This window comes from Protopterus annectens, chromosome 3.part1, assembly GCF_019279795.1.
Source record: "Protopterus annectens isolate FY-2018-M chromosome 3.part1, PAN1.0, whole genome shotgun sequence".
In the NCBI taxonomy this organism is placed as follows: Eukaryota; Metazoa; Chordata; order Ceratodontiformes; family Protopteridae; genus Protopterus; species Protopterus annectens.
The window spans coordinates 1,377,463,745-1,377,482,592 of NC_056732.1; the positions used below are offsets into that span (position 1 = coordinate 1,377,463,745).

The window sequence follows — 18,848 nt, forward strand, 5'->3', positions numbered from 1 at the left end:
TGTGAATAAATAAAAGTTGATGAGGTGGTAAGACAGTTGCAAATGGTCCTCATTTGACTTGATGGGACAGTGGAGATAGAGGTAGATTTTGCATACCTGAGAGGTTCCCATACTATCAGTATTTCACATTAAAGAGATTGTAATGTCAATGTATGAAAACTGTTGCAGAAGCTATTACTGGTGGGGTGTGGCTTTGTAGGAAGTGAGACATGTTCTAAAATTCATAGAGTATCTTTGGCTCAGTTGATAACCCACAACCAAAGTGAAAAGTCTGAAGAAATGTTAGTGCAATTTTTATATTATTTCTCATTATTTAAAGACTGGGCTGAGTTGGTTTTGTGAAAGGCCAAATGATCCTGTTGCATTATATGCTAAGGAAAATTGCCATGTTTTGTTCTGTGGGTACTGTGTAAGTTTTTGAGGCGATTATTTGAAAGGCATTCTCTTTGCATAAGAAGACTGCAGCCAAAGCACGTATATATTTAATGGCAGCTGGTTATTACAGGTATGTGTAACATTTTACTGTAGAGACACTGAAACTGTGATAAATCACTGTTTTTAGCTCCTATACTATGAGTACACATTGATGAAGTGTGTGTGTGTGTGTGTGTGTGTGTGTGTGTGTGTGTGTGTGTGTGTGTGTGTGTGTGTGTGTGTGTGTAGTTTATTTCTGTTGCAGTATGTTATGTCTAAAGAATGTAGTTCTTTGTAGTATTAGGGTTATTTGTTTATCTTATAAGTTCACTATTTTAGCTGCAGTCTTGAGTCAGTAGTACATAGATTTTTTATCTTTTGTCTTATGTTTAATTTGGTTCTTTCTTTAATGATTAAATATGCTACAGTGTCACTGTTTGCTCAGAGATACGAGTTAGATTTGTAGCATGTATCCTCTACAGTGGGACACAAAGGTACCTGGTTGTGTACTATAAAAGTGCTGCTATATATCATCTTAGTTATATAGAAGTATCACAGATGAACTCTTGGGGGGGTTTAGCAGTTATCAAAGGCTTTGTTTTCATAACACCAAGCTAACCTGGAGTTAGACATTCAGCCTAAACTGTGGAAGATTGAAAAATGTGTGTTGTTTTCATTTATTTGTGTTGTTGTCAATGCATTATTGGGGCATAACTGTAATTTTGTTACACTGTTTTGTCGGGTCTTCTCATCTCACATCATTTCCAAATGCTGCTGTCTTTGTTTTTTTTTTTTTTCTATTACTGTACACTGCTGTTGGCTGGGGAGCATGCATTTGAAAGATGATAGATCAGATCATGGATCCGACTACATTCTAGAGATCACCATTTTGTCTTGGAATCCTCTCTGTCATATACATGTTTTGCTTACCTTCCAGCACAAGTATTTTCTGCTACTCTGAACCTATTATTAACCAATGGCAGTGTAGCCCGTGACTTAGACAAAAACAGATGATTTTCAAGCAACGTTTAGGCCTTTGCATTTCAGTTAGTGTGTGTGTGTGTGTGTGTGTGTGTGTGTGTGTGTGTGTGTGTGTGTGTGTGTGTGTGTGTGTGTATACAGAACATATTTATGTGTTGGTGATTAGACAATGACTGATGTTCTTGTGTATATTTGAAGGCTAGTGTATATGATAGATTTTTTCAAAATTTTCCCAAGAACCATGGTGAACTGAATTATTTTCAGCACAGATCTGGGGTTTCATCTTTTCCATAAGAACCCTGAACAGTTTATTGCTGATGATAAAAGGGACAATGTGATGTTTTCACATATAGTGCATGCTTTTTATACTGACCATAGCAAATACAAAGCTAATTAACCAGAGGCTTTGTGTGCCTTGCCCATAACCACCCTCATGCTCTACAAAACTTTTCAAGGCCTGTAAGTCCCACAGTGTCTTTAATGGTAGCCATGAGTTTGTCTAAGATATGTTAGAAGGTAGACAAGGGAATCACACTGCTTGACATGCAAAGGCAGTCTATACCAGAGCAAGGGGACATGGTGAATAATGAGCCTATGTCTCCATTTTGTTTAATATCTGATGTAAATTGAGATCTCGTTATAGTGTTGGCTATAATATTAGTTGATATATCAAGAAAAAGATGCCTTAGATAATAAGTTTCACAACGGCATTGATAGCAAGGCCAAGATCTCTTCTCATGACACTATATAACATGGAGTACAGGGAACAATGATTCCAACCTTTCCTGATTACTAAGATTTTTTTGAGACTCAAGATACTTTTTTTTCAAGCTTTTTGATGTGTCTAGTTACTCTGTACAATGGGTCTAACCACATCAGAGTACAGAGGAACTATAATATCTATGGTTTTATATGAGATGCCCTCTGTGATTAATTGTGAGCTACAGAAGGATGTTCTGACTACAGTTGCTATATGGTAATTGAAGGAGATGGAGACATCGACCCAGGTGTCCAAGTCCCTAATCACAAACTCAATGGAAAATGGCATATCACTGATTCAACAGACAGGATTTTGCTGTTTTCTGAAGCAGATGATACTGCATTTCTTAGCATTTAGTTTTAGTCCTTTTTTTGGTGCCCTAGGAATTAACACGTTAGTTCTGTTTCAACGGTATTAGTAGCATCAGTTGATTTAATAACTACAGTCAGCTTACAATTATCCATGAACTTAGACAGAGATCCTTGTTTTATATTTTTAGGTTAGAAATAAATTCCAAAAAAAAGTGTCTAGTATTTAACTCTGGTGAGCACCACTGATCAGATTTTCACTGAGGAGGCATCACTGACCCTGTCAGCATGCATTCTGTTCTTTAGCCAGTTTGCAATCCTGGTTTTCCACATAGGGATCAATGTTTATGGGCACTTTTCGTAGTCACACAGATGGTAGCGGACACTAACGGCAACAAATCTGTCCCCATTTGTGTACATACGGACATGGGTGTACCTAACCCTGCCCCTAAACGCCCACAACTTGCCAAGCTACGTTAATAGTAATTAGCTTGTTATAAAACAAAGCAAGGAATGTCTCTGTCAGTTTCACATAGTAAGCATTAAACAAAAGAAAAAAAAAAAACAGAAAAATGAAATACAAGACAGCTGGTGGCACTTGACAATATAGAGCAGTATTTCTGAACGCTTGTAATCTGATTGCAATAGTTGGCAACAAGTTATTATGTGGCAGGTAGTTGCGACACTAAAATTAGCGGTTATTCAGGTGTTACATGTGTTAAAGCATGCATCGTCACTAGTGAAATACCTGCACTCTTTCTTGTTGTGTTTGCTTTTAAACTCTTATGCTTCTCTAGCTGTGTGTCTCATCAGTACCTCCTCTTGAACTGCAATAGTATAAGGAATTTTCTGTCCAGACCGTATTAATATTTGAATTTCTTCGTTTGCCTGTTTGGAGAATATTAGCTGTACATCACATCAGCAGTGTTACATAGCCTGCTCGGTACTTCTGCTAAACCATACTTTACCTAGGTAGGCAGTGCTTCCACAGCAATGCAGAAGTATTGCTTCTAAGTTCGAACTCCCCTATCATTTGCCCCAGAGTTTAGGTAGCTTACAGGCTTCCTAAAGTTTCTGAAAATTCATGTACTATGTGGGTGCCGCTGCCTGGACGACATCAATAGCTACAGAGAAATCAGTGTGTCCTGCGCACTACAGTATTACTGTCCAAAGAATAACACACATGGTACATCTTATCTTAATCAACGTAGTCAGGGTAAACACTGACCCAGATGGACTATTTTTAGGTTTATATAAAAAAGACTGATAAACAAACTTCGGTAACAGTGAACATCATACTAGCTTTTCTTTGAGAATTTGGAGCTTTTGGAGTTGTTGACATTTCTTCCTTTAAAATGCTATTTTTTTCCTCACGAAGCTTAAAGCAGCATAATTGATGAATAACGGGAACAGCATGTTTACAAATGTTAAAGCAGTACAACGGGAAAGGTAGAACACTCACTGTCACTCAGATGTATGATTACCTGCCAATCAATATGGACACACCCTAACCTGCGCAGTACTGCCCACGAGGTACTACACTGTTAGATAACCGGGATCATTTCATGCATTACAATACATTATGATCAGATGTCTAATCATAACAAGTCTGTTAGTTTTCATAATGGAGGTCAAGAATTCAGTGACAAACCATTGCTCTACAGGAGTTTCTTTGTATTTGTTTGAGTACATTATAAATTAGTTATGCTTGAGGACCAGTGCATAATATCATATATTAAGACCATTGTTTTTAGTCACTTTTGTCTTGGTCACACATCAGAAGTGATAACCAGTTTTGGCAATCTTTCAAAGACAGCAGAGAGTATGTGAAAGTAATGAGATTCAGGCACCTAGGCAGTGAGATGTTTCCTGTGGTATATTTGGTTGGGGACAGAAGGATTAAGTGACAGCCAGCTACAGAGAAATATGGCTGTTGTGAATTCCCTGTGGGCAAGGAGAAGCACATACTGCCATGCCCATGGCTTTAATAACAAAGTGCATTGGGAGCAGAAGAAGTAACTAGTGTTGTGTTTTGTGCGTAGTACATGCTTATACAAAAAACAGGGACACATTTTAAACATTGCTTGCATAATTTTGGAAAGTTGCTAGAATAAAATGTTATATTACCACCATGCATTTCACTGTCATGCCTTGAACCCAGCCAGGACCCTGTGCACTACAGTCAGGGCAACATACCACTATGCCAAATCAGCAGTTTTCTGAAAGATAGGAAGACTGAAACTTAAATGGCTATCATTTAGCGAATTCAGTTCTCACTTCTCACCATAGCTCTCAACATCTTAGCAGAAAAAACCTGGTCAAGGCCAATAATGGGGGAATACAGCCCCAAAATAGGGACAAATTTCAAATACTGATCTTATAAACTTACAAAATTGCTAGAATAACAGGTTTTGTGTTACCATTTATTTTCTGAAGAATATGAAGTCTGAAATTCAAATGCCTGTAATGTAGTGAATTCAATCCTGAACCACAGAGATTATGAGGAACAGAACCAAAATATGAGGCATAAGTTCACAAGTGGCAGTGGCTAGGGACTTTAGGCTCTTTTTACCTGTACCCAAGGTAGGTACATGGTTTGAGCCTGAGTACCTCTCTAGCTACCAGGTGTATTCACCTGGGGCATTTTCACACACACATAAAATCCTTTGGCCAATATAGTGTCAATCCACCTATTGCATGTCTTTGGAATGTGGGAACAATATCTCCATGGCTGATATTATTCATAACAGAAGCATTGGAGATACTCTGTGAGAGAAGTCTGTTTAGGTGTGCATGTAAGTTCTTAATGACACATTACCTCAGAAATCCAGGGGAAGCTTATAACAGGACTGGGGTACAATGTCAGACATAAGGAGAACTGATGCTATATGGCAATTAGTTTGCCATTCACTACCACATGCAACAAACCCCGGGAGATTTGGAATATTTTATTGGAAATTTTTACATTCTGCAAACATGGAGGAAGACATTCCCAAATGTCAATCCAGAATGCTAGAAATCTGGGAACTTGGAGCATATTTTTTTGTTTCTGTGTAAGGTTAAGTGGTTACAGGTGGCACTACCTTAGCTGATGAATGAGATGCTGTGTAGAAAGGTAGAAATCATTGAACAGTTTTTTTTGAGGGGGTGTGCTGTTCAAGCAATACTGTACAACAGTAACAGAAGATTAATCTAATTCCAACTATAGATAATATAATACAAATTATGGACAAATCAGATTGAAGGAATAGTGATTTAGCCAGGAAGTTATTGAATAGACATGCAGCACCATGTTAATTTGGCACATATAAATATAGCTGTAGATACATGTCTGTAATGAGTGATTTATACAGTTATATATAAAAGACATTAATATTTTTATTTGTATGCTATTAATAACTATCATAAATTTGACACCCTTTATAAGCAGTGTGGCAATTAATCTATAGTTCAAGCCAACAAACAGTATATTATAACCAACTCTGTACATCAAAGTAAAATGAATTCTTCAACATACCAACATTTCAGAATGAACATAAAATTTCCCCAAGCACTAATAATTTGTAAAAGAAACGTCACTTATCCACAAACGCAAAAACTTTTTAATATAAAAACAAAAAAGCTTTCAGACATAAAAGTCTTGATGAGGACTTTTATGTCTGAAAGCTTTGTTGTTTTTATATTAAAAAGTTTGTGCGTTTGTGGATAAGTGACTGTTTCTTTTGCTTTGGACTACTTTTTGCCACTTAGCCAGCTTACTTGCCTTTTGCCTTTGATTTTTATTACTAATAATTTGTCACAATTTTGAGGACCAATCATAAACTGGAAGTAGTGTTTGGAGACATTTTCTGAATCTAACATGCGATAAAGCTGGATAAAATACATGCATGATTCCCATACAGGATAAAAAGGTGTATAACACAGTTGCAGCAGACAAAGTGGGAATGTTTTTAAACTAAATGAAGAGAAGTAATTAATTGTAAGAAAATTAATGGATTTGCAAAGGGGAACACAATGGACCTAAAGGTTTTAGAAAAAAAATAATCACTGCTCACTCATGATTAATTAAAGATTTACCTACTTTTAGCATAACTTACCCACTCAGGCTCATCCTCTTATGTAAGCATTACCACAGTTTGGTAAATCCTACCTTTTCCACAAATGAGCTGCCTTGATCTGTTTGTATAATGTTCATTACTGCTGTCCTGAACAAAATTATATGGTATTTCTAGTAGGGCTCCAGATCATTCTTCCTGTGCGGTATATCATTGTCACTGCTATAGGAGTACAGCAAGGTGTCTGCAGAACTTTACATAAAGCATGATAGATATGCTGCTTTATTATCATGTCATACAGATTTCTTCTATAAGACTGCTACATCCCTACCATTCAATTACTTTTCTATAGCTCTAATCAGCAGATGTTTATTTTATAAAAGAGTAAACAGGAGGAACATTCAAAATTGCAAATGCAGATTTGTATGGCAAATTTGTGGCTGTTATTTAGCACTGTCACAACACACACACACACACACACACACACACACACACACACACACACAAAAAATAGTTCAAGTCAAGCAGTCCATTGCCGTTCACAAATACCAAGCTCTACTCGTGGCCTTGCGCCGTTCACAAATACCTCAAAAGCAGCTCTGCAACTCACGCAGTTCTCAAATACCTCAAAAGCTCTGGCTCTGCAGTATCTGTGACCCGTGCTCAAGCTCTGCAGTACCCCAGATAAATGTTTCCACAGTATAAGCAGTCCTTCCTGCTAGCATCATGTTTCTGATGAATGTTTCCACAGACAGCATTCAAAAAATTTAAAAACTCAAATGCTATGGAACAACTTGTTACCACTCCCACAAGAGGGGAAAACATACTGGACCTGATCATCACCAACATGGGGACTCTATGCTCCAGACCAGAAGTGTATCCCTCACTGGTAAGATCAGACCATAAACTAATCTCACTGGATATTCACATCCCGACCCCACCCCCTGCCCAGAAAACGACAGTGAAAAACTTCTTTAAAGCCAATTTCACACTCCTCAAAAAGTACAGTTTTGTACCTACCATAAATGTAGATGTTCGAAGATCCACATTGCTGCAGTCCTTACACTTGGGTAGTCCGCTGTCCTCGGTCGGCCCGAATATCAAAGTATAAGGCTGACGTCGGTCAAGGCGCATTTGACTGACATCAGGACGTCAGGGTACAAATGCGCATGACCGACGTCATATCCTCAGTCTTTTCTTGCCCCAGATGTCAGAAGACCCTAAAAATAAAGGCCAAAACCAAAAAACAGCAAACAAACAACCAACCACCCTTGCACTAATTATATGCACAATATATACAATATACACAATATTTACAACCCAACCCACACAACCACCTCTAACAACAGAGGGGAAGGAGGGAGGTAATTGGACTGCAGCAATGTGGATCTTCGAACATCTACATTTATGGTAGGTACAAAACTGTACTATGTTCTTCATCTCACATTGCTGCAGTCCTTACACTTGGGTAGAATCCCAAAGCAGAGGTAAGGGAGGATGGCCAAACTATAAGAAGCGGAGCTGTCAAAATGCCCTGCAAAACAGCAGTGGCAAAACCAGCCCTGGATTTAGAGTAAAGTGGTAGGTGATAATGCCTAGAGAAAGTATGCACTGAACTCCAAGTAGCTGCCTCCAAAATATCCTTGGTTGCCACCCCTCAAAAGCTGTCGGTGGCAGTAGCCCTAGTGGAATGAGGCCTAATCCCAGCTGGAATCTCCTTGCCATGATGGGAATAACAGAAAGCAAGGAAACCCAATCCACTTAGAAATAGTTTGTTTTGACACAGGCTTGCCCTGAGAACTCAAAGCAAAAGAAACAAATAACTGCTGAGACTGCCTGAACCCTTTAGTTCTGTCCAAATAATATCGCAACTGCCTGTGTACATCTAAAGTGTGCAAAATCTTTTCCCCTTTATTTTGGGGATTTGCATAAAAAGTAGGCAAATGAATAGTTTGGTTTAAAGCCACACTAGAAACCACTTTATGCATAAAGGAAGGATTAGTACGTAAAGATACCCTATCCTTATGGAAAATTAAGAAAGGCTCAACCGCCATAAGGGCCTGTAATTCAGAAACCCTTCTTGCAGAGGTAATGGCCAACAAAAAGGCAGTCTTCCATGATAAATATTTCAACTCAGTAGTAGCTGCAGGCTCAAAAGGTTGTAGAGTGAGTTTCTCCAACACAAAATTGAGATCCCAAGCAGGAGCAGGAGCTCTACGTGGGGGTCTTACATTCTTTGCCCCTCTAAGAAATTGCTTGAACAAAGGATGAGAAAACAATGGTGGGTCACAGTCATAGTGAGCTGAGATTGCTGCAGCATGAACCTTAATAGAAGAGAAGGACAAACCTTTGTCCAGTAACTCAGTAAGATATTGAAGAGCCACACTTAAATTAGGCTCAGAAACATCAAAATCCTTTGCTGCACTCCAAAATAAAAATCTCTTCCATTTATCTGTGTACACTTTCCTTGTACTAGGCCTTCTAGCTTCCAAAATCACATTCAAAACTTGTTGTGGAAGTTGAGACCCTCTATGGTTCAAAACAGAATATGCCAGGCTGTTAGGTGAAGAGAGTGAAGTTTGACATTGAGCAAATGACTGTCCTCCTGGGACAACAGGTGTGGAATCGCATGCAAAGGCCATGGAGGCTTCCGTACCAGACTTCTCAGTAATGGGTACCAGTGCTGTCGAGGCCAATCTGGAGCTATTAAAATCATCCTTGGCTTGTCCTGTCTGACCTTTAGAAGTACCTTTGGGAGGAGAGGCTGAGGTGGAAAGGCATACACATGAAGATTGCTCCAATTGAAAGAAAGAGCATCCACTTTCCAAGCTGTGGGATGAAACCTTTTTGTGCAAAACTTTGGCAGCTGATGGTTTAGTGGAGAAGCGAACAGATCTATGTCTGGAGTTCCCCATGACACTGTCAATGTCTGAAATACATGAGGATCCAATTTCCACTCGTGGGGATCCATAATTGCCTGCTCAACACATCTGCTAAGGAGTTCTGTGCTCCCAGCAGAAACCTTGCCTGAAGATTGAGCTGTAAACTGAGAGCAGTCTCCCACAAAATCATTGCTTGCCTGCATAGAGGATAAGAGTGTGTTCCCCCTTGCTTGTTGATGTACCACATGACAGTTGTGTTGTCTGTTAGAATCAACACCTGCCCTGGAAGAAGCAAATCCTTGAAAGCTATTAATGCAAACTGGACTGCTAACATCTCCTTCAAGTTGATACGTAGATGTTGTAGTCTGGCAGGCCACTTGTCTTGTATCCACTTTCCATTTAGATGAGCTCCCCAAGCTTTTTCTGAGGCATCTGTCGTTAAAATCTGACTCGCCTCTGGCCGGGTCACAGAGAGTCCCTTGTTTAGGTGACATTCCTGAGCCCACCACAAAAATTCCTTTTGAATGCAAGGTATTATTTGAATGACAGTGTCCAGATCCTGGCAGTGCTGTGTCCATACATTTTTGAGATACCATTGCAGCTTCCTCATATGCAGTTTGGCATTGGGAAGCACCAGAATACAAGATGCCATGAACCCTAAGGCTTGAAGGACTGTCCTTGCAGTCAGCCCGGACTGATGAGATAGTTGATGGAAGTAAAGGGAAAGATTCTTTTGTTTGTCCGGGGTCAAAAAGGCCATCTGGGATGCTGTATTCAGTCTTACACCCAGAAAGCACATGTCCTGAGAGGGTACTAGACTGGACTTTATTTCATTCACAGAATACCCCAGGCATCTTAGCACTGCTATCACATATTCCAAATGATGAAGAAGCTGGTCCCTTCCTTGAGCCAGAATCAGGCAATCGTCCAAATAAGGATAGATCTGTATTCCTTTTAGCCTGAAGAAAGCTATCACTGGAGCCAGAACTTTTGTGAACACTCTGGGCAGTAGATAAGCCAAAGGGCAATGCAGAGAACTGATAGTGAGAAGTCCCAGCTCGAAAACGCAGATACTTCCTGCAACTTAGTCTGATAGGAACATGAAGGTAAGCTTCCTTGAGATCCAAAGTTACCATCCAATGATCTTTGCCCAGCAGAGGTAAAAGCTGCTGTAACGTCAACATTTTGAACTTGGGAATGTCCAGATAAGTGTTGAGGATAGATAAATCCAAAATTGGTCTCCACGTGTTCCCCTTCTTTGGTACTAGGAACAGGCGAGAATAAAATCCTAGGCCCACTTCTGGCATAGGGACTGGCTGTATGGCCCCTATTTGGAGTAACAGAGAAATTTGCTTGTGAGCCTCTATTCTTTGTTGAGGAGGAACGTCTGGCATGCCTTTGAAAGGAGGCAAGGTATGGAAATAAAACCTGTAACCGTGGTGTATGATATCCAATACCCATCTGTCTTGGGTAATTAAACTCCAATTTTCTTTGAAAAGTGCCAACCTTCCTCCCAAAGGTGCTGCCAGACGAGAAGGCTCTGGCAGCTGAAAAGGTAGGTCATTGGGTCTGTTTACGAAAGGACTGACCCCTGCCCTCACCAAGACTGTGCAGGAGAACTCCTGTTCTAGGCCTGAAAGAGCCCTGCACTCTGCCCCTACCACGCCTAGATCTACCCCTAGACTGGGAATCATAAGAAGGATACGTCCACCCTTTAGTAGGCCAATTTCTACTAAACTTTGGAGGCTGAACCTGCAAAAATCTTTAACAGTCTGCATAGACTTAGCCTTGTCTTCCATTTTCTTTAAAAATGCCTCAACAGGAGAACCAAACAACACATCAGATTGTAAAGGAGCATCTAAAATCCTTGTTTTAACATGGTCAGATAAATTTTGATCCCTCAGCCAGGCGTGCTCTGAAGAACTGACCCAGTGGCAGCCACCCTAGACGAGGCCTGTACAGCATCAAAACCACATTGCAAAGAATGCTTACCCACCTGTTCAGAAACATGTACTAAATCTTGTAACTCTTTACAATCAATACCTTCCGCCAGAGCATCAACCTTAGACTTCAATTGTGAAAGGAGATAGTTTTGGTATTTCAACATGTGAAACTGGCAATTCAAAGCCCTCATAGCTAGAGTGGAAGAAGTATAAACTTTCTTCCCCCATCTATCCAAGGCCCTGGCCTCCTTATCTGCAGGAACCGGATTCTTGACAACAGAAGCCTTAACACCTTTAGGCCCCTGGCTAACAGTTTCTGGGTCTGCCCTAGGACTCTTAAAAAGATACTTATGAGCTTCAGGCACCCTGTAATACCTATCCGGTTTAACAGGAGCAGGAGGCAAAGAATCAGGATTAAGAGAAGCCTCTGTAAAACATCTTCCACTACATCCAAAACAGGAGGTATAGCCAAAGGCCTATGCTGGGGTAAAACAAAATTCCTAAGCCTTTTCCTGGAATCAGAGAAGTCCTGACCTTCCCACTTAAAATGCTCCCTCATGGAATGAAGAGTTTCTGAAAAAGAAAAATCCTCAGGAGGAGAAGCAGAAGGAGTAGAATCATCCACATCAGAATCAGAATAAGGAGAGTACTCCTGCAAGTCTTCAGCCAAGACTCTGAAACATCCAAGCCTGCTCAAAACTCCCTAGCTCAGGCTCCACCCTAGGTCTCTTATCAGGAGGGGCAAAGAACCCCTAATCAAATTAATCAAATCTTCTGCCATTTTAAGCATATGCTTCTTGGGCACAGTTCCTGAAGAACTAGGGGTGACACCAACTGAAGCTAAACCTAGCCTGCCTCTAGGAGAAGCCTTGGAAACAGAAGGAGAGGGCCTAACCACCCTAGGCAGGGAGGGGAGTATAGTAACCTGAGAAGCCCCATCACCCTGACCTGCCTCCTGAGAGGCCACATCCTGCAATAACAAAGTCTCTCCCTGGGATCCCAAAGAAACCTCCGGTGGAACCACCGGCTCCACCGACACCTCTAAAGAACCGGCGTCCGGTACGGACGGTTCTACAAGCCTAGGCTTAACTGCTTTGTCCTTGCGCTTCTTCGAAGAAGCGGGCGTCGGAGCATCCGACGGCATTTTATAATTGCACCCCTTCCAGAAGACTAACCTGGCACAATCTAATCTCCTCTTTATAGTGCGCTTATTGAATCTAGCACAAGAGTGACACCCAACAACGTCGTGCTCAGGCCCTAAACAAGGAATACACAAAGTATGATAGTCTCTATGCGGTATCTGTTTCCCACAAGAAATACAATTATTCACTTTTTCTGACATCCGGTAAACCACTGAGGCAAGAAAAAACTAAAATATTCCCCAACGGGGTACTTAGCCAACTTTGACTCGGTCTGAAACTCCTAAATCGAAAAATTTCAGAACGCCAACCGGCACTCGCAATACTGCTTCTGCATCGGACCATGCGGCAAAAAAGACTGAGGATATGACGTCGGTCATGCGCATTTGTACCCTGACGTCCTGATGTCAGTCAAATGCGCCTTGACCGACGTCAGCCTTATACTTTGATATTCGGGCCGACCGAGGACAGCGGACTACCCAAGTGTAAGGACTGCAGCAATGTGAGATGAAGAACATCTGAGGTGGAATCCTTCAAAGCCCCCGGGCCTGTGGAAAATACGGCCCAGACCGCAGAATCCTTTATAAACGCATTCTATGAACACCTTCAGGAATGCATGGATTATGCGATCCCAAATAAAACCAAGACCCAATCCTCCAAAGGCAGACGTCCTGTCTGGTGGACCCCAGCCATAAACAAACTATACAATAGAAGGAGGAAGCTACTAAATGATAGAGCAAAATCCCAAAAAGGGAAGGCATCACTGATCAGTATTAGCAAAAAACTACGGGCACACATAAAATTGTCTAAGGCCAGCTTCGAGAGAAAATTGCACAGGACACTAAGGATAATCACAAGGCTTTCTTTAGTTATGTTAGGAACCTGGGCGGTAATTCCCAGATATGCTCAGAATTAGTCCAAAATGACAAAAATACACCGAACCCACAGACATTGCCAACATCCTAGCTGACAGGTTCAGCAAACTTCCCCTCCCCACCAAAAGGGCAAATATCTATCCCAGCAAAGTGCTGCCCCTGACATCTCAGATGCTCAGGTAAGAGCCTCTCCAAAGCAAAAACACAGCATCAATGGGACCAGATGGTGTCCCGGCTGCGTCTACATGAACTCCAAGAAGAGCTAAACCCAAACATAAAACTACTGTTCAATCTCAGCCTTACTATAGGATATGTGCCCAAAGAGTGGCGTACAGCAACAGTGGTCCCTCTCCATAAAGGTGGTGCCTCAACGGATCCTGGAAACTATCGCCCCATAAGCCTGACTAGCTTGGTCTGCAAAGCTATGGAAAGGATCATCATGGACCTCATAAATAAAGATATTGGGGACCTACAAACACTGGATCCCACCCAGTTCGGCTTTGTTAAGGGCAGGTCCTGCCTCTTAAACCTGGTTGATTTCTTTGAAACAGTCACCAAGGCCATTGACGAGGGGAAGGTGGTCCACACAGCCTACCTGGACCTCGCCAAAAGCCTTCGATACAATACCCCACTCGGGCATTATAGATAAGCTCACCAGCTTAAATATAAACCCCTATGTCACTAGATGGATTGCAAACTGGCTCAAGGACAGAACCCACATGGTTAGAATTGCTGGAGCCATGTCAGACTCCAAACCAGTTACAAGTGGTGTCCCACAAGGCTCAGTCCTGGGACCTCTCTTGTTCGGTATATATTTGTCGGAGGTACAGGCCAACACGGAAGGACTGTGGCTGACCAAGTTCGCAGATGACTGCGAACTGGGCCACTTAATAGACTCTCCACCCGCAACAAGCATCCTCCAAAAGGGCCTCATAGAAACAGACAACTGGTGCCAGAGCCATGGCCTCAAGCTAAATGCCAAACAGTGTATAGTCATTACCCTTTGGCAAAAACAAAGTGCCACAAATTACCACATAGGTGGTAATCCATTAAGTACAGAAGAAGTAATTAGGGACCTGGGGACCCAAGTTGATAGCAATCTCTCATTTGACAACCACGTGGCCAAAGTGGTTAGAAAAACATTTTATATAGCCCACCTAATCATGAAGGGATTCACATCTAGATCAGGGGAGGTCATCGTGCCTCTTTACTCATCCCTCATTAGGCCCATAATCGAGTACAATGCCCCTTTTGGGATGTACCTTACCAGACACCTGCAGCAACTGGAAAGACCCCAAAAGTACCTGACCAAGAGGATCAAAGGGCTCAAACAGATGCCATATGCTGCCCGGTTAAAGAAACTCCAGCTCTACTCAGTGGCATACCGCCTGTTCAGAGGCGATCTGTGCCTGACGTATAAAGCCATGTCCAACCCGGAATTAATGGACATGCTGTACCACAGAAAATCCAACTCCTATCGAGCTACGCGCTCGAAAGACTTGGACCTCAACACTGAAATAAATAGGACATGCTGGAGGGACAGATTCATAACCCAGAGGCTCCCTTCACTCTGGAATAAAATCCCAGTGCAGGTTAGGCAGTGTCCCTCACTGACTCTCTTCAAGAGGAATCTTGATGAGTGGATGGGAGATCGTAGGTTTACCCCGGGTATCACTTCTGTGTCACTGTTAGACAGAGGCACAGTATACTAACCTCGAAAAAAGGCATAGCAAAATAAATTTAAAATGGGTGGCGAAAGCCAAACACATTCTGGCTAGGCTTATAAATACCCTAGGGCAGATAGGTTCATAGGTTCATACTAGGCTATGAACCTAAAAGTAATCCAGTTTCCTTCTACCATTCAATCATCCTTCCCGGGCAAGCTCAATTCCAACAGGCTGATGTAGCTGACATTATTGCGCAGGTGATGATGTCAGCTCAAAAAAAATGAAAAAAAAAAAAAAAGCTGGGAAAAAGTCAGAAATGAAGGGGTGCCACTTGGGAATCATGGCACCCCATTATTAAGTAATTTGGTATGGTTGGGAGGTATGGCCCTCCCCCCGCAGCTATTCCAATGTCTCATTACTTGGCTATTTTACCCCATTTAGCATAAACACTGTAATGTGCATACTGCTTTACTTCTACAATGATTATTTATATTTACAATGATTATTTAGATTTTATTTAAAACTTTTATTTTACATTTTATAGCACAAACACTAATAGACATCTGCTAAACAAAGCAATACAGTCTCACAATGAAAATAGACTTAGCATTAAAACTTCTCTGCCCTTGAAAGTAAACTCTCATTCATTGAAACAACATTGAAACCCACAGTCAAAGAAAATGCATCTGGACAGTGCCAGCTAAAGATTACCTTTGGGGTGTTTTCAAATCATAAGCCCCTTGCACACTAAACATTATTTTTTTCTTTGATATACCTTCCCGATTGTATTAAATTACATTCCTTGTATAATACAGTACACTTGTTAAAGCGTGTTTTAAATTTAGTGTTTTGAACATTTTCCAGTAAGCAATGAAACAAAATACATGAACCAATAATGACAAAACTGCTCAATTCAGAACATTTCCATCATAAAAGTAACTTCTACAGTCCACCAGTATCAGTAAATATGCACAATCTCTGCAGAAGTAAAAGTGATCTAAATAATTCCAAATTAAAGAGATCTGTAACTAATGAAGAGATTGCTGCTAGCAAACAACTTTTATATTTCATTGTTTCATCTACAAATAAAGCACCTGCTGCCCTTGAATAAATTGCCTACTCCATTAAAAAAGGATAAGTTACTAATATTGCAATAGGGAATGGATGGCAAACTGACAACAGGTTCATAGTTACTAGGTATATCCACCATAGAGGACATTCTCAGGACTGCAGCATCCACTCTTTTAAAAGTACAACACATTACAGTATCAGCAATCCATCTATATACTGTGGGAGTACAACCCACAGCCTTCTGCATCAAATGAGAATATTCTACCTGTCGTGCTATTAACACAAACAGATTTCACATAAGCAGCACTAAACTTCTCTCCCCCTGAGAAACTATGCAGCATAAGAAATCTGGAAAAAGCCAACATTTATTGGTGACGGGGCAAAGGCCCAAAACCAGGGACACATTTTAAACATTGCTTATACAATCTTAGAAAAGTTGCTAGAATAAAATAATTGTGTTACCATGCATTTTCTGAAAGATAGCCATTAGTATCAGTCTTCCTATCATTATTTAGTGAATTAGTTTGAGACGGCATTGGTTTGGACATGTGCTGTGGAGGGAGGCTGGGTATATTGGGAAAAAGATGCTAGGGATGGAGCTGCCAGGTAACAGGAAAAGAGGGAGGCCTAAGATAAGGTTTATGGATGTGGTGAGAGAGGACATGCAGGTGGTTGGTGTAACAGAACAAGATGCAGAGGACAAGAAGAAATGGAAACAGATGATCTACTGTGGTGAGAAGAAAAAGGAGGAGAAAGAGAAGAATAATTCAGGCTCTTGCTCCTTGTACCTAAGGTACAGGGTTTGAGCCTGTTTAACTCTAACCACTTTTTACCCCCCCCCCCCAACTTGGCCAGCAGATAACTTGGCAATGAGCAGATAACATAAGACTTGGCAAACAGAACTGAGTGAGTGAGTGGCATTCTAATGCACAGATAAACTGAACGGTAGATGCAGAAATGGCTGACTAGCATCTAAAATAAAGAGATAAACAATCAAACTGAAATGGCCCGAAGATGCACAACAATGAATGGACTTTAAAACTAAAATAATGCTTTAATGCTTGCAGATAATTGAGCGAGTGTCATTCTAATGAGCAGATAAACTGAATGGCTAGCAGCTGCACTATTGCACACTTGAAGTGAAATTGTGAGCGGCATCATAAAATAATGCTTGCAGCCAGCAGATCAAAACAACTGCGGCATGATTAAATAATGCTTACTAGCAGATAAACTGATGCACAACAATGGTTAATGCCAGCAGATAAACTAAATGCACAAAACAGTGGACTTGTAATGCACACAGTTCTTGGCCAGACTTACGAATGCACAACAATGAATGGACTTATGATAAAATAAATTAACTTCATACTTGGCCAGCAGATAAAACTTGCACACTTGGCCAGCCCAGCAGGTAAAATAAAAATAAAGTTTACCGGCCTGATAGATAACAGTTTTCTTACCTGGAGGCCTGGAACATGTGGGAGGACTCTGCAAAACGTATGCACATATGTAGCCATTGCTCTTATATTCCCTATTTCCCTCCAAATCCAACAGGCAGTAGCTGATGTCATCACACACTCCCCTGTAGGCTGGTGGTGACATCAGCCATAAATTTAAAGTGCCAATAATAAATAAAAAAAAAAAAAAAAAAAAAAAGGACAGGGAAAATCAGAAATTTAGGGGGCCACTAGGGAATTTGTGGCACCCCAATATTTTGCCCTCAAAACCAGTAAATACTGAGGAATTCAGTATGGTTGAGAGATGCAGTATGCAGTTCCTGGGGTCAGTTGATATGCACTTATGTACAGGGATGACAGTTGCGGTCCACCATTCCCTTGGTATGCAACCTGTTTTGAGGCTGTAGATGAAGAGTGCTTCAAGTGGTCCTTATAGGTCATGTTTTAGACTATTCAGGAGGCAAACAGAGGATATAATTGAGGCAGTGTTTTTGGCCTTAATGAGTGCCACCATAACCCGATTCCTGATAATAGTTGGGGGGGGTATGCTAGTATGGATTTAACACAGGGTAGCCAGGGAGGAGTGGGGGGAGTGAAGTTTGAGCTGAATCAAGCCACTAGATTTGCTGCGTCTCCCTTATCAGTGAAGGATTAGTGCAGTCTCAGATGTTTTATATAATGAACGGGATGTATGACATCACACATGAAGGGTATACTGAGGCTTCCCCGACTGCAAAATGAATGTTTTACTTATAGGTTCATAGGTGTGCATTAGGCGAACAACCACAAGAGCCTTTTTAAGCCTAGCCATGCATCCCAAATCTCTGACAAGTTCTGGTACACTAGATAAGTGTAAGCAGAGGCTTGGGAGATGAAGCATTTACAAGCACGGATCTGGGAGATGAACCATTTACAGGCTCCCAGTGTCCATTATAGAGATATAGGTGACAAACCAAGGAAGAATTTCTTGTTCATCATCCAATTGTCCAGGTTACACTTGAATTGGGTTAAAGAGGAAGTCTGCTTCACATGGATGTTGAGCTTGTTCCAGAGAAGTGGTAGTCTCTGGGAATGCAAACCTCTTTGTACAGCATGCCCTATTTATATCACAGGTATGGTTTAAGTCTTTAGATCAGGTAATTTTGGTCTGTTTGTTTTGCAGATATGCAGGAGGTCTATCAGTGTGTAATCTGACAATGCCTTGTATGCCAGGCATAGATCTCCCCTCAACAGCCTGTAGGAGACAGAATATGGAGAAAGGGCCTTGAGTTGGTATGCATAGGACATGGTACTTAC

At 41.1% G+C, this 18,848-nt stretch overlaps 1 protein-coding gene across 2 annotated transcripts in view; it reads right to left on the minus strand.

Annotated features, from left to right (window-relative positions):
• The window catches only part of EXOSC4 (exosome component 4), a 270,272-nt gene that overhangs the window by 194,346 nt on the left and 57,078 nt on the right, over positions 1-18,848 (minus strand). Inside the window, exon 2 of one of the 2 annotated variants that reach the window (XM_044067417.1) lies at positions 6,614-6,762. The exons of the other annotated variant lie outside the window; for it this stretch is intronic. Within the exon in view, the coding sequence (XP_043923352.1) occupies positions 6,614-6,658 (45 nt within the window). The 5' untranslated portion in view covers positions 6,659-6,762. The remainder of the gene's footprint in view (positions 1-6,613; positions 6,763-18,848) is intronic. 2 annotated transcript variants of the gene reach the window in all.